The sequence below is a fragment of the Lotus japonicus genome, chromosome 4 (assembly GCF_012489685.1).
Source record: "Lotus japonicus ecotype B-129 chromosome 4, LjGifu_v1.2".
NCBI classification, from domain to species: Eukaryota; Viridiplantae; Streptophyta; class Magnoliopsida; order Fabales; family Fabaceae; genus Lotus; species Lotus japonicus.
In genome coordinates, this window is record NC_080044.1 from 75,109,692 (window position 1) to 75,126,403 (window position 16,712).

The 16,712-nt window shown below is 34.6% G+C and overlaps 1 protein-coding gene across 2 annotated transcripts; it reads left to right on the forward strand.

Annotated features, from left to right (window-relative positions):
• The first annotated feature begins 1,188 nt into the window (after positions 1-1,188).
• LOC130710497 (uncharacterized) lies at positions 1,189-10,324 on the forward strand. 2 transcript variants are annotated; one of them, XM_057559789.1, is made up of 5 exons: positions 1,189-1,465; positions 1,607-1,822; positions 2,356-2,516; positions 7,783-9,007; positions 9,267-10,324. In XM_057559789.1, exons 3-5 carry the CDS (start codon positions 2,439-2,441, stop codon positions 9,752-9,754), a joined length of 1,791 nt encoding a protein of 596 aa, XP_057415772.1. In that variant the 5' UTR covers positions 1,189-1,465; positions 1,607-1,822; positions 2,356-2,438; the 3' UTR covers positions 9,755-10,324. The 2 variants fall into 2 exon arrangements, with proteins under 2 accessions (XP_057415772.1, XP_057415770.1); XM_057559787.1 differs by having other exon boundaries at positions 1,607-2,516.
• Positions 10,325-16,712: the final 6,388 nt, after the last annotated feature.

Genomic DNA, 16,712 nt, shown 5'->3' on the forward strand with positions numbered 1-16,712 from the left:
GGCAATGGTTATCCGTCAAAGGTTTCTCTCACATTTTGTTTAAACTGACAGGGCAATCTAGTTGTGTAAGTTACTTGCACGCCATTTGTTTTGTTATGAATCGGGTCGGGTTTGCTACTCAGTTGTATTGTTTGCACTATCAAACTATCATATTTGAAAAATGTGCACAACTTAATTTTGTCAATCCAACCGTTGAATAACAATTATTTATCTCCTTAATTATTTGTAAAAAATCTTGTAAATTTTTAAAAACTATAAGTTTGTAATAAACATGTCTCATTTCCTTTATATTAATGTGCATATGTAGATTGATTTAGGTTCAGATGTATTTTAATGACATACTAAACAATTTTGGTTTGCTATCAAATTTGACATATATGATAATTGCGACCATGACTTTCAATCAAATATTGAATTTTAAGATCTATTTATCCAGTAAATAGTTATTGAGTACTGTAAGATTATTGGTGTAATACACGAGTGTAAGTTGGTCCATTATCATATAATAATTTACTAACTTACTCTTATTTATTTTTTTAGAGCAAATTATAACTCAAAATTTGATATAGTCCTAAAAACGTAGGTTACTAACTTGGATTTGACTCCTCTAAAATGAGACTTAGAGGGTAAAGTAAGTCATGACAATCATTAATAGTGGTTATCTACTTTAAAATATCAATAAAACAATTCAATTATAGTTTTGATAAATTACTTTACCTTCTTCTAAAATAAGTGAAGTGGAACCAAGGTGGGAATATGCTATTATCATGTTAGATTTGTGATGATCTTATACTTTAGCCATTGCCAATGTTACACATTATAGATGTACGGTAATCACACAAATAACATGTCTCTGCGAAGTGCATGTGGCATGTGCTTAGTACTCTCATATGGATAACTAAACATATATATCTAAGTGTCACAATATGAGTGAAAGTAGTACCTAAGATTCTCTTCCCCAAAACTACTCAATTTCCCCCTTGCTTTGACATCCAAGGGTTTTCATCTTGGCATGTAACTTCCAAACTCAAAACACCACATTAACCATAAGGTACATAAAGAAAGAAAGAACAGAGAAAGGGTGAAGAAAATTGAAAAAAAAAAGAAAGAAAAAAAAGAGAAACACATGACCATGACCAATAAATAACACTAACAATAATGAAGATATATATTAGGGACAACACACAAGTCTAGCACACAAACGCTAGAACCCATAACCAGAGAGAGAGAGAGAGAGAGAGAGAGAGAGAGCGCACACACACACACAGAGAGAAGAACAACACAAGAAAAACCACACCGAGGGTAAAACAAATCCCAGAATCACCAAACAATTTTCACTCAGACTCTCCTTAATCAGTCGAAATTTCACGTTGTTCTTGTTCTTGTTCTTGTTCTTGTTTCTGTTGTTGTTCTCGTTAACGCTTCGAATCAAGACGCTTTTGATCAAATACCCATTATTGCTTTGGTACCAAAAGCATTATTCCCCTTTAATCCCTTCAATTTTTTGCTGCTTTATACACTTTTTTTCAATCTTGATTCATCAAAATTCAGATTAGGGTTTCTTTCCTTGTATGGATACTCATAGTGATGGTGGATTTTTTTCTAGGGTTTCGTTTTGGATCGCTGTGCACTTGCTGAATTTGGGAAATTCCCCTAGGGCTATGATCAGAGAGTGTGATTGAAGGGGAAAATACTCTGCTTGCTCCTTTTTCTGAAATGGGCATGAGCTCTGATCTTTTCACTGATTCAATTTGTGGACTTGGAGCTGCTGCTGCTGCTGCTTCCATGCTTGTGTACTTGCACTTGGTGATTGCTTAAAATGGTGCTTAACTTTACTTCTTTGAGCATGGAAGAAGATTGCCTATATCATTAACAGTGATCAGGATTTTGTTAAACCGTTTTTCGACTCGGTGAAAAGGGGACTTGGACTTCCATTTTTTCTGTGTTTTCCTTCTTCTGTTTGTCTTTGCCGGGGGGATGGTTTTGGTAAAAGCATTCTTTGTTGGTCCTTAGGTAGCTGATAATAGCTGATTTCAGTGGCAGTTCTTTGGATTGACATAGCTAATCTGAGTTTAAAACGGCGCCTTAGGGTGTTCCTAAAGTGAAGCTGGTTGCGGATGTGTTGAGTCATAAACCGTTCTGTTAGGACTTTAAATAGTTTGACTGAGTGGTTGCTGTGCTGGTTGCATTGATTTTGAATCAATTTCCAGTAGTATATTTTGGGCTATTTGAATAACTTGGTGAAGGAAAATAATAGACCTTGGTGGTTTTCATAATTTGTATTTGTAATGAGTAAGGGGCTTGTAGAGGAATGTTAAAGCTGGAACTGAATATTGTGACATGGTGCATGGGCAGGAGCATAGTTGCTGGTTCGTTCCCTTTCTAAGCACTCTCGAATTTGGGAAGATTTTGCACTAGGCGCATCTGTATTTTGTGCAATGTCGCGCTGCTTTCCATTTCCACCACCAGGATATGAAAAGAAGACTAGAACAGACGAAGTTGACTTGTTAAAAAAGGTTAATATACTTTGCCTATATTCTCACTCTACATACAATTTGGCGAAACATTATTTACGATACAAAATGGAGTTTCTTGTGAATTGCTTTGTGTTGTTCATTGATAATCTAAATTAAATGTTTATCTGCCATAGGTGCTAGCACATATTCATGTCCATTTTATTTATGTAGTCTATAATTTCTCATCTCTTTCTTTTAAGTGATATATTTTTTTTTGTTATTGAGATTCTTTATATATTGCTAACCTAGAAACATTTTTCATGGCCTCTTTAAAGTGCCGTACATGCAATGAAAATATAAATGATCTTGTTTTTTTGGGGTATAGTGCAACTTTGCCATTGAAGATTATTGGAGGCTTACATGACAGCGTCTTTTTAGTCTTATGCTGATAGTTGGGCACGCACTCTCTTGTATTTACAACTCCCCATTGGTGCACATTGTATTACATGTTGTCTTTATGTGTCTTCTTACATGTTGAATAGATATATGTTAGTTTTCCTTGCTTTGTCCAAAATTTGGATTTTTTGACTGTTGTGCCTTGTAGTGCTGGATATTACAAGTTTGAAGGGGATTGAGTGGAGAAATTATGTCATCTCTAGTGAAGAGGCAAGGATGAATGATTAGAAGTTTATGTGCTCTACTTGTTCTATGCACATTCATCCCTGCATATACTTCACTAAATCCTTCTACTCCCTTGCCTCGGTAATTATATTTATTATTTTGATAGTAGGCCAAGGACGTATATGTAAGTGAGTTTGATTAGGACTGTTGATGTTATCATTTACTTCAAAGCCATCTATAATATTTAAAATTTCTTTCATAGTAAATACATGTTAATGTGGTTAGTCTCTCGTAATATATAAACTAGTGCTTTTCTTATGGATTTTTTAGTGGTTTTATAGGGGTAGAGCTGTAGGTTATTGAATGAGTGATCATCAGTAATGAAGTTATGAGTCTCTTGTTGTAAAACAATAACCTTTGGGCTCGATGCTGTGCCTTCTATTTGGCACCTTAGGTATTGAAGCAAATATTCAGTGCTGGTAGAGATTGCCTCTATTATGTATTTGGATTTTCGACATTCTTCAAATGAACTTGAAATGCTTGTTGATATTTTGAAAGCAACTATTTTCATTCCCCTTCATTTCAACTAGGTTTGTTCTGTATGTCACAGAACAAACCTTGATTTCAAATTTTTGGGTGGCTTACTTATATATGTTGCCTCTTAGGCTGCTCAATCAGATTCTGTTGAAGTATACTGAATTAATAGGGTAGAGATTTTTTGGTACAGAAAAACAATAACTTTTTGGAGTTTGAAAGGACTATAATAAGTTATGATAATCTGGTCATCTGCTTCTATCCATGTTAAGATAACATGTGTGGATTTTCAAGGACTATTGAAAGGACTATTCCTGTATGCTAAACCGAAGACTTATCAGATGCATATTCTAAATTAAATTATGATATAGATTAAAACAATTACTGTGCTGCACATACTAGCAAAAAATGATTCCAGATATTCTTGGCCCAACGTATTGATTTTACACAAGTGGGAGTGAGAGGTTTGGAAACTAAGAATTCCTATTGATTTGAATGCAATAGACTGTGCTGATTTTGTACCAATAAATCTGTTTTTACCCCTTGTTTTGGTTTTAATCTTGATCAGATTTTGTTGTGATTACCAAGGAAAACTCCTAGTGGAACCATTAAGGAAGACCTATGATCTAAATAAATAATAGTCTCTGCAAAAACTTGGATTTTGACATTGCACAATGGCATGCTTGGATCCATGTAGCCGATTTCAATTATTAGGAAAAGTCTTTTGGAAATGTGATCTTTTTGATGATCTTGTAGGAAATTATGGTATCATCACGTTAGACTTCTATCGACTTCTATCAATGTAAAGTATATTAACTACGTGGTCTCTAGTTATCGGGTGACTATGACTTCTTAAGTACCGAAGATGAATTTTTTTTAGTTCCTTTATAATCTTTTTACTAATGTTCCTTATTTTGATATGTCTATCTGCACTTCCTTACAAGCTTATTATTTTTTCTACTCCAAAAAGAAAGAAAAAGAGGGTCGCTGAGTTATTCTTTTACTTCACTTAAAATATTATGTTTTTTCCTGGCTATGATTTTAGTTGATCTCATTATTCAATAATCGTATGTTGAATGGGTCGCTGAGTTTCTCCTAGAGTCTATGACTGGACCATACATCACAATTTTGTTCATATTGGAGAAATTGTTCAAAATTTTATTTTCCTCAAACATTTAAAAATAATCAATATTTTGTGGTGAAATTGCCATGATAACCTGATGAAGGTCGGATAAACTTATTTGTATATTTTCTTGTATGTATCATTTTTTCATGATAAATTTATGTGTCCTTTGAATTCATGTTACTTGTACCTTGATTAGATTAAGAAGTTACAAATTTTCCGGGCTTAATCTAACTTGCTTATGAAATCATCAAATGGGTGATGCCTACAAATCCATAAGTTCGGAATGGACTGATTTAGTAATTAGGCTGACATCGTTACAAGTAAACCTTTTTTCATTTTGTTTTAATGTCAATGTCAACTCTTTTCCTTTTGTTCAAATGTAAATGTGTTATTCTTCTTGTTTATTTCCGTACTGAATTGTTGGAGTACTTTTTCTCTTTATAGCTGTGGTGTATGTTGACCCATATTACAAAATAATTGATTATCCTTTTCTATTAAGAGATTTTGAATTCAGGATCATAGTTATTAATAGTGTGAAATCTATAGTCCTTGCAAGATACCTCTTCTCTGCATCTTTCGCATTGCAAGTTTCACGCAACAGTAAGCACATGCTATACATGCTGTTTACATAGTTCCCTTTATATTTCTAAATATGCATAACTGAGAAACCTGTTTATTTGACTGTGATGCTTCTCATCTGAAATAATTGGCATTGAGTTCACTGGTGGTCTCTGAACCCCTTCTTAGTGAAAGCTCAGCTACCTTTAAGAGATGCTACTGCCAACACAATGCAATTTAAATGGCTAGTTGCCATATCTCTCTTTTTCAAAAAAAATCCCCTCCATTTTTTGTATTAGACCCTTTCTCTGTCTTAACTTTTAATTGGAGGTTTGGCTGTAGCATCTCTTGAAGGTATCTGAGCTTTCATATAAGAGCACATTTAAAAATTTTGTGGAAAAAGTGAACATAAAAAGAAGCATCCTTTTTGCGGGAAGATGTTTGATTGTGGAAGACTGGAAGTTGAAATTTTGGAGATCATTTATTTTATCGCTTTAGATGATTCAGGGCATTGCGTGTTGGCCTTTAACCTGAACTTCATATTTTTAATTCAACTTTGCAACTTGGACTTCGTCAGTTTACCTGAAATTCCCTGTGTAGAAGTTATGGGGAGTTTTAGATAATTATAGACTACTGATAGTTAACAGATAATTACATTTTGAAGATGATTATTGTTTGAGTTTGGTTCAATACTTTTTTCCTGACTTTCACAGTACCAAACCCCCACACTTCCTGCTTCCAAAACCATGGGCACCCCCTTGAATGGAGGAAGTTTGTGAAAAATAGGGGAACATGGTAAGATCACGCTGTGTGTGTTTTTTTGGGGGGGGGGGGGGTCTTGGGGTTAATTATATGCCCAGAGACAGAGTGACAATTGTATGGGTTTTGTATTAGAACGGAGGTAGAGAATTGCAAGTTTATCCTCATTTACGAAGCCTGATCCTGTAAGGATTTCCCCCTTGCCGTATCAGAGCGGCAGAGCTTACTTCAATACTCAATTTAGTGCTGATAGAGAAAGCCTCAATGATAAAATTAATTGCTTGTTTAATGCTTAAGAAATGAATTTGAGTGAAGTTGTAATAAACAAGCTGACTCCTGTCGAGTTCAGATACATGAGGTAAAGAAAAACTCAATAATATTGTACAGAAGGTCTGAATAACATAAGGCACTTGAAAGAGTATTTATAATCCCAAAGATAGATAATAAAAATAAAATAAAAATTCTAATCAAATATAAAATCCTAGTTAAATCTTAATTAGATATGAAGTGATAATAATATGCATCTTCATTTAAATTACCTTTGGGTCATTGTTCAAATGTTTGAACTAGCTAAATTTGTGGTTGAGCCTGAATTAGTTTTTCTTTAACTAGAGTTATTTCTAGTTTGCTTTCGATCAGGTCAATCAGCTAATCAGTTTTTAAAACACTTCAATGTTGATACCAAGTACGGAGGTTCAGTTTCCGACAAGATATAGATTCTAGGGTCTCATCTGTTTTGCTTAAGATGCTTCTCTGCGGGATGGAGAACATCTTAATAGGATATATAGACATATCTCTGGTTTGATTTGGCATACCATGGTATTTACTAGGGGCGCATTGTATTGCTACTTGTTACTAATAAAATGAATGATGAAGGCTTTGTGGTTCGTTCTATGCCTTAGTATTTTGAGTAACAAAACGATCAAGTGTTCTTAAATTCTGCCTTTGATTTAGGTCAAGTATTAGAATATAGAAGGGTGTTTTCCTGGTATCGTTGAAGTTTCCTGATTGTTCATCTTTAGGTTATAACTGGACGTGTATATTATTTGCTGGAGTTTTTATTTTATTTTGATCCTTAGTAAGACATGTCAGTTGCACTTCTCAAACTGATGATTGCATGCAGAAAATGACAATCCTGATATATTTATGGTTGTTAACATTTAGTTTCTGATGGTCTGACCATGATATTTCTTTTCTGTCTATTTGAACATCAGGTGTATAGCTATATTTCACGCATAAGTTTCTTAAAAAATGTCATGCAGCATATTTCAATTGTAACATAAGCAAAAAAATATCTGAATTGGAAGGACTGATATAATATCTAGGATGAATGTGATTCTGTTTAGTTGAAAAAATCTAATCAGTTATCCTGGAGACTTCTAAGTTATCAACTTGAAATATTGTCACTTTTATTTTGATTGAAAATTCTGCAACGGAATTGTGTTTCCTATTTGTTTGGTTATAGTGGGATAAAACGTGCTACTAAAATCTGAAATATTTTGTAGGTAGACAGTGAGTCTTTAATTTACTTTTATTTGTTAGTGTTATCTTTGAAATTTCTACCTCGGAGCTCTATAACCTCCAAGGAAAATTACTTTGCGTCTTTACTGTTGATATTTATTTAACTTTTTGTCGCTCATCAGTTTAGTAGAATGTGTGAAGCCATTGTGGTTGATTCCTTATTTGCTTATTTGATCTAAACATCTTTTTTCACCATATGATTTGCAGGAAAAGCGGAGAGAAAAAAAGCATAAAAAAGATAAGAAGGACAAAGAGAAGAAGGAAAGTAAGGAAAAGAGAGAGAAAGACGGAAAGGATGGAAAGCATAAGGAAAAGGAAAAAAAGGAAAAACACAGAGACAAGAAGAAAGATAAGGACAAGGGAAGAGATAGGGATAAAAATAAAATCAGTACTGCAGATGACAAAGGATTTTCTGGACAAGGTGGGGATCACAATGTATCTAGTATCCCAAAGGAAATCAAGCAAAGTGGTAATAAGGGTATCTTGTTTGAGAATAAACTTGTCAAACAGTATCCTGGTAACAATGGGGAGAGTGCTAGAGAGAATAATCATGTGGCCGAGGCGAACAAGGATTCTAAATTCCTCTTGGAGTTGGACAGGCGGCTTAAGGTTAATGACGGAGGAGCTGGAAATCAATTGGTTCAGAAGGTTACTACTGATACTGCCCATACAAAGGATGAGGGGACAGTTAGGTTGGTGGCTAAGGGTAGTGGTCCCTGGTCTGATGGTAAGGAAAAGCTCAAGGACAAGAGTCTTGATGCTAAGAAGATTGATGGGAAAGGTATCCAGATTGAGGTTCGCTCTATTGGAAATGCAACAGATCAGAATCACGTTGGAAGTCTTGATGCTAAGAAGATTGATGGGAAAGGTATTCAGGGTGAGGTTCGCTCTATTGGAAATGCAGCAGGTCAGAATCATGTTGGAAATTTTGATCCTAGAATTGATAGACTGCCCAAACTTGTGGCGAAGCATTTTGACAGGAACTTGGAAGCAACAATCGAAGGGAAGGAAAAGGTTAAGGAAAAGAAAGATGAAGCAAGAGAAAAGGTTAAGGAAAAGAAAGATGAAGGAAAGGAAAAGGCCGAGGAAAAGAAAAACGAAGGAGAAGAGAAAATTAAGCAAAAGAAAGATGATAAACGGGGAGTTAAAAGAAAAGATAAAGAGAAGGAGAAGAAAGGGCATGGGAAGGACAAAGATAGGGATAAAGAGAAGAAAAAGGAGGAGAAATCTAAGGAGCATACTGAACTGAAAGCCACAGAGCAGAGTAAATTCAAAGAAAGCAACAACATTGGTCCTCTAGGTGTAAATTCTTTCCCACGGATTTCTACGAACAGCTATGAGAATGCTGTTAGTGGAGTTAATCTTGAGAATGCTGTTAGTGGAGTTAATCACAAGAAACGGAAGAACATCGAGTCAAATGGAGTTCCACGTGGTGAGTCTTATTTACAATAAGTCTTAGTGATATTTTAAGTTGTATTTAAATACAAATATAAGATGTTTCTCTTGTTGATTTAGTGTAGTATTTCGCTGACCTATTAAGCTAATAACAAATACTATATATTTGAGATAATGGTGGGTTTTCAATGATGTTTCCGGTGCTTATATGGAAATTTTAGTAGCTGATTTTTTAAGGAGTTTTTTCAGATTTATATACATTGTTTTGCTTATATTTTTTTAAATTTTTCTTACAGTCAATGATAGTTGTCCCAACAAGATGCTGAAACCATCTTCCTCCTCTCATCCCTTCACGGAAAATGGAAGGATATTGGAACCTTGTCAGATTTCCATTCCAAATGCCTCCTATGGTCCAGGAGTGGCCAACAGTGTTAAGGTAGATAATAAGGAATGCAAGATAAATGGCACCATTGAAGTTCAACCATTTAAAATTCCTTCAAACAAAACTCACATTGCTACCATGTCAATGGATGATCTGTTAACTGAAGCAAATGCAAAACCACCTCATCCAGACTCCAAATACTTAAGTCAGGTATATACTGTGCCTAAAGTGGAGTTGTCTGATCTTGATGATCATGAATGGTTATTTGACAGTGGTCTTTCACAAGAAAGAAAATCCGTGGTGAAATCTCCAGAGGTTGGGCAGACACCACAGGTATGGGCAGAAGCTCTGCACATAGAGCAAGCAGATGTTATTGCTCTCCCATATGTCATCCCTTACTGATTGATTATTTAATCGGCACGCGATACTTCACCTGTATGTGCGAAAGACGACTTCTTTTGGCACCCTGCAAGAGAGGAACTGCATCCTCTAGTGATCTAATTCCAAATATCCTGATGGGTTCCATTGTAGTTTGCACAGCTGCAACAAATAATATGTGAATGATTGTGTTGATCTTTAGATGTTTGAATGACCGTCACAAGTTGTTGCGTTCGGTGCATTGCATTGCTGCAGGTGAGGTTGGAGGATCTGCATCATAGTATTCATTTAGACACAGATTTTATACTGGCAGCCAGGGAGTGGACGAGGGGAGGGAGAGATAAAAGCTTCATGCAACTTGTTTATTCTATTTTTGCTGAGAGCTGAGTTGCTCTTTCTAATTGAAAATGAGATTGTAAGTGAAACTAGATGTGGTCATTGCAACTCCACCACAATTTTGATTTGTAACATAGAGCTCCTATTTACAAGAATGTGTATGAATGATAGAGAAGGGAAAAAAGGTAATCGGATTCATTTATTCAGTTCCCACTAAATTTTTTGGTCATCTCAACATAGTAGACAAGGTTGAATTCAGTTATGTTATCTATAGGGGACAATATATTACTTTGGTCAATGTGATTCTCAGAAGTTACATTTGTATTTTCTTTTTTAAGTAGATAATATGTTTTTTTAAATGTGATTACAAACTTAATAAAATATCATTAATTAATAATGAAAACCAATATTCACTTTTGTTTAACCTGACCTTTGATAAAGAGTGAGAATAAATATTCAAAAGGAACCATAAATTGAAGTTACCGCACCACTTCCATTTCCAGTTCTGAAACTGCATTACTTATTTTTACCTGTCATAAGAATTCTACTAATAATTTAGAATCAAAACATATAATTTTGAAATATTTTAAAATTGCTGTAGTAATTCTAAATTCTAGTAAATAATACCTCCTAACATTAATTACAAACTAAAATTTGTGAAACAAATACAAATTATTGAAGCACATTATTTTAAAATGCAATAACATACTGTAAGATTGGTATCCTAAATAATAATAACACTATTTACAAAATTCTATTACTTCCTACCAAAAAATAGGCATAACAATGAGTAATACGGTCCACAAAAGGAGAAAAAAAAACAATGTAGCAACATCTTGCGTATTCTCATGACTATTAGTTTAACATTTTTTTTGATAGGCAATGAATTATATTGAAAAGAAGTACAAGGGGTACTTCAACCCAATACAAAGAAGAGAGGAAAAGAAGAGAGACTAGAACAAATATAAGAAACACAAATCCTACCAAAGACATATCTACCCACCCCCTACCTCCTTGAAAAAAGACTTTATAGAGATGGCCTCATTAAAACCTTACTAGGATAAAACCCCTTAGGGAAAACCTAGAAGGAAAAAGAGTACCACGTATATAAAGTCAAGGGGAATTCTCAAGGAAGTTTACAAGAAAACTAAAAAAAAAAACCCACCCTCCAAAACACTTGCCAAGTCTTCCAGTATGTAGACAATGTTTATCAGACCGACAAGTAAACTCCTACTCGCCAGCAATGAATTCTGACCATGAACCAAACTAGTGCCCAAAGATATTGAAACAAATCCTTCACTTAGACAAAAGCACAACACATAATCTGCAACAAAAAACACACGGCCTGCAACAAAACCAAAGAGAACCAACATAATCAAATTTGGATAATACATGCACAAGGATCCATAATCCATTATGATAGTGAGCAGCGAAAATCCTTCAAATTTGAAGAAACCCAAAGCCAGGACTATTAGTATAACATACATTTCTTATTTAGCTCACATAGTAATTGCAGGTAAATGGTCAGGATTCAAACCCCGATAAAGGATAATTTGTACTAATTTACTAACAACTAACATTTGCCTATAAAAAAAAACATAGATGTTATGAAGTTTGATTTTGGTCATTGGGATAAAATTTGGATTTAGTCTCTAATGTTTGAAAAATACCTCAATTTTGGTACTCATAAAAAATGGTAGTCTAATAATCTTGTCATGTGGTATCACCGATCCTACATTGCACTGCCACGTGTTTAATGTGCATAATTTTGAAAACCCTTGTGTGAGAGGGAGTCTTTCCTTTCAAATCCATTCTTTATTTTCTCTAAAAAAGAAGATGTTATCGTTTCCGATGTATAAAAAAAATTTATTGCGCATTACCTCCTCAAATACAATGAAGAACTCAGGCCATTAAAGGAAATTAAATGCAAAAAGGATAGAGTTTGGTACTCTATTTGCGTTGCAATAAGAAGCTTATGCACTTCTCATTCTTCATAAGTCCATGTTCCGGCCATCATGATATCTTCTTTAGAAAAATATGAAAAATCAACTACTCCATTTGCTTCTTTTTTAAAGGTTATAGCACATAGAATTTAAATACTACTAATTACATCCTTATTTTTAATATATTTTTATTTTTATACTAATTATTTTATTCAATTCTTACTTAATAAGAAATTAGTTAAAAATAAGAGTATACCTTATAAAATAATTATTATATCATCTTACATTTCTGAAATAAACACAAAAAAGGAATTTTTCGTGAATAACAGTTGAAAAACTGAAGGAGTAATAACATGTTTCCTTTTATTTTTTGTCAATAAGTAATAACATTTTTTTTTTTTGTTTTTGGTCAAAACATGTTTTTTCTTGAATAACATGTAACGTTTTTTGGTCAATTAGCCTGAGCATTCTTGACAAAAAAAAACACCCTGTGCATTCTCTAGTAGTGGGCTAGTGGCTGCATTCGCTTTGGGTCGGCCTTCATTTTGTAAATTGGTTCAAACACATCCTAGGATCCAAGAACCAAGAGAAATATGAACTTCAACAAGACTTTACAGAAATAATTTGAATCCAAGTCTTGCAATTTTGATGACAGATATGAAATGGACGAAGGTTATGAAAGCCACTTTTAATTTGGTGGATATTTCCTAAATTCGCTACTAGTTGGACATTAGGTACACCATGCTCCAAATGCTCTTGAGTCTAAAAATAGCATTCTCCAAAACTTCATCATTCCAACCTCAATGGCATTTGGTGACCCTCAAATCTCAAGGGAATGTGCTTCCTCTGCATATACTGATCTGATGATGTATTCTTAGAAACAAATCACATTTTCTTCTATTTAAATAATAACTCAGTTTTTGTTTATGGTTGGTTTCATTCAACCTGTTCCTAAACACCATTAGTTAGTGGTTTATAATTTGTTACCAAATGTAAAATGTCTTTCACAATAAATTTACTTTATTTGCAGTTAGTGTTCATTCCACTTTGGATTATTACGTACAAAGCTCGTTCTTACCCCATATTAATAAACACGTGCATATATCTCTATGTTAAGAATTCAAGTGTGAGCTGGAGTCCCACATTGGTTAAGTTTGGGTGAAGAGAAGACTTTATAAGAGATGTGACTCATAAACCTAATGCCTTAAGGTTTTGGGTTAAGATGTGGCGTCGATATCCCTTGGTGTCTTGCTTCTTGGCCCATGGGCTCCCTTATCTCCCCCAACACTCTACACTTCAACTGCATTTTTATAGTTGGTTCATTTCCATTATTGGGGCACATGCTCTGCTTTAACCTCAAGATAGATAGATGTTGGGGACCAAAGACAATTGTTAACAGGTAAACATGCATTAAGAGCTGGTTGGGGACCAATGAAATATCTTAAGCTAAAGTGTCCTGGCACTTTTTTTTCTATATAGAGCATTGTTTATCTTATTGGAAAGAAAAGATAATGCCAGATTGGAGGAGTTGAAGTTCTTAAATTATCAAAAGTGACAATATAGTTAGGAGTTCAGACATGCATTCTTTTAACATGAAAATATAGGGTTTGGATAATATGGAGCCCGATTTTCGGGCTCCAAAATTGAAGCCATGTGTTTGACCGGTGATTAACAGTTATTTTCATTTTTATTTTTTTTTATCTCAAATTCTTTAAGTTACATTAAGGCTTAATTAATCAATAAATTCTAATTGAACCTAATTAATCTAACTAAAAGCCTTCTGTATGAAACCTCCTCATTCATCATCATCATCATCATCATCATCATCATTTCACAGTCCCTAATTTCCATTTTCACCATCTCATCAACATCATTCTGGGTAAAATAAATAACAATACCAATTGCTATTAGAGGGGAACAAGAATGATATTGTTTGGGCTCTGTCGAAGATAAAATATTTTACTGCTCTCCTTCCTCACTGGGCTGATTCATTCTTCATCTTCGACTAGCAGATTCAATCTTCCCCTTCCCTTTCCCAGTTCTTGTGAATCTTCGATAGAACCCCATCAGCTTGCTCAGCTCCTAATCGTTCCTCACCGCAAGCTTAGGTTCAACCCCATCGAAACCCACATCTCCACCCAAACCCATCAAACAGATCTGGAATAGTGGTGGTGATTGAAGTAGATGAAGAGGAAACCATGGTTGGTGAGGGGAGTGGTGGTGATTTAGGGGTACCAAGCTCCAGTTCCATGAGGACTCCATCCCTAACAGACCCATCAACAACCCAATATCCCACCATCAGTGCAAACCCAATCTCCTACCTTGCTCCTTATTCTCTTCTTTCCATCTTTCCAGCAAACCCATCAAGAAAAAGAGAGAGAGATTTGATGCTTGGTCTGCGGAAATTTCCACTTTGTTCAATTTCGTGCTTGATTTGTTGCTGTTGTGGGATTTTGTCTGTTACTGGGTCAATTTTGCTTGATTTGATGCTCGGTTTTGTGTGTTACTGGGTCAACAAACATAGCTTGATGCTGGTTTGTTGTTGTTCTTGGTAATGATGATGAAAAAGAAGAAGATCTGGAAGGGATTAGGGTTGTGGCGGCGAGGTTGGGTGGGGTGGGGTTGTGGCTGGGTGGTCGGGTTTAGGGTTGTGGGTGACAGTGGTTGTTGGGTGGGGGGAAGAAAAGAAGAAGAACCCAGATTTGTTTTTCTAAATGAGAGTTGAAATGTTTTCTGAATTTGTTTTTATTGAGCATGGTGAGAGTTTGGTGATGAGAATTTGAATGGATGGATGAATTGATGAATGGGTTTGGATAGATAAATTTCTGGGTTTGAGTTTTGTGGGAAGAAGATGAAGATTAAAAAACTAAATTAGCATACCACTTAAATCGTTAATCAAAACTGTCTAATTAATCCGTTTTTTTTTTTTTTGAAAGGTGATAGCAGGTCAAAAACCGGGGTCTAAAATTGGAGCCCGAAAAATAGGGCTCCACGTTAGCGGGACCTGAAAATATATAGCCATGTTGGGACCAATGAAAAAATCTTAAACTCAGTGCCTTTATACTATACTTTTTTTGGTAAAATGTCTTGATATTTTAATAGAATTAGAGGATATTTCTAAGAATGGGCCGGGGAGCTGAAGTTCATGAATTAGTAAGTTAGGAACATGGCCATGAGCTAGCAGTGTAGACTCTTTGCAGATTTTCTTCTCGACCTCTTCCCCCAGCACCAACTTTGCAAAAACAAATCATTAAAGATCTCCTACGCTTTTTGTGTGTGTATAGTGTAGAGTGTACACACCTAAACATAGAAAGAGAAGAGAGACAATTCGAGTTTTTATGTATGAAAAATACCATTTGCTGGGAGAGCTAGTCTCACAAAAATGTGAATGTCCACAATTTGAATTAGCGTGATTTTCTCCCGTGGAGGATAATGTGTTAGATTAACAGAAATAAAAAAATTAAAACATGGTTAATTATGGAAATTGATGGTTACTTGAAAATCCTGGTGATGTAGTAATCTAAAAACAGAAGCAGATATAATTCATTTCATGAGACATATTAATGTGGTCTAAAAGCATAGAGTTAATTAAAAGATAACAACATCTCAGCATCTGGGGGTCAGAGGACACTCTGGCTTCATATATGCCAAACCGTATTTGCTCACATTAATTGTTTCCTTGAGGGTACAAATAGGAAGAGTAGTTGAGGAACACAGACACACACCAATATAATAAAATCACCACAAATATTCCAAGCCTAGGGCAGACAGAGTTAGCATGTCTCAAATATATGTCAAGATCTACAGGAAACCTCCTTTATCAGCAGCTAGTTAGAGACATTTGCAGCTGCAGGAAATCACTTGATATGACTTATGAGTATTAATTGATATCATAAAAGTACTTAGATATCAAATAAACTGTATATAAACCAATTAATGCAGAACATAGACCCCCATATTTACAAAATATCCACTAGTTGATACTTGATATACATTTCTATTTCAACTACTTTTTCTGAATTTTTTTACTTTCATCAATATATGTGCAGTTGATGAAAGCGATGACTAGCTATTCAGTTAGGTAAGTATTATCAGTTTAGATACTGTAACTGTAATTTTAACGGCAAAAAGGTTGGGACCATTCAACAATGAACAATATCTTAGGCTCAAAAGCTTGATATTTTATTAGCATGGTTGGCAACATGGCCCAATTCATAAACATTCTTCTCTTCTATATCTGTATTTTCAGATGCCTAATTAAAAACTAGTATAGTAGTTAGTTTAATTGGGCTTAAACTGTGAAGGTATTTCCTGATTTTAAAAGAAAAAGAAAATTGGCGAATAAAAAGGAAAATAGTTATTATAATGGTGCTCATGAATCATGATGGTACTCCTTGATCCTTTTCTAGCTAGCTCTTTAAGATTGGGGTATATGACCTTTTGTGAACAAAATAATGGCTATTAGTTACTTAATCAATGAATGGCTCACATTGGAAAATAATATATCCACACCTTAATTCCACCATACATCCGGTAAAATAAATAGAAGAAAAATAAATAATATATAAGTAGTGTGATAAGAAATGAAGAGAAAAGTAAAAATGAATGAAAATGAGATGAAAAAAAAAAGTATGAGTGTATCAAACTGATTCACCACTGGCAAGGTTTGATATGGTCACCGAGGCGCATGTTCCATCATGGTG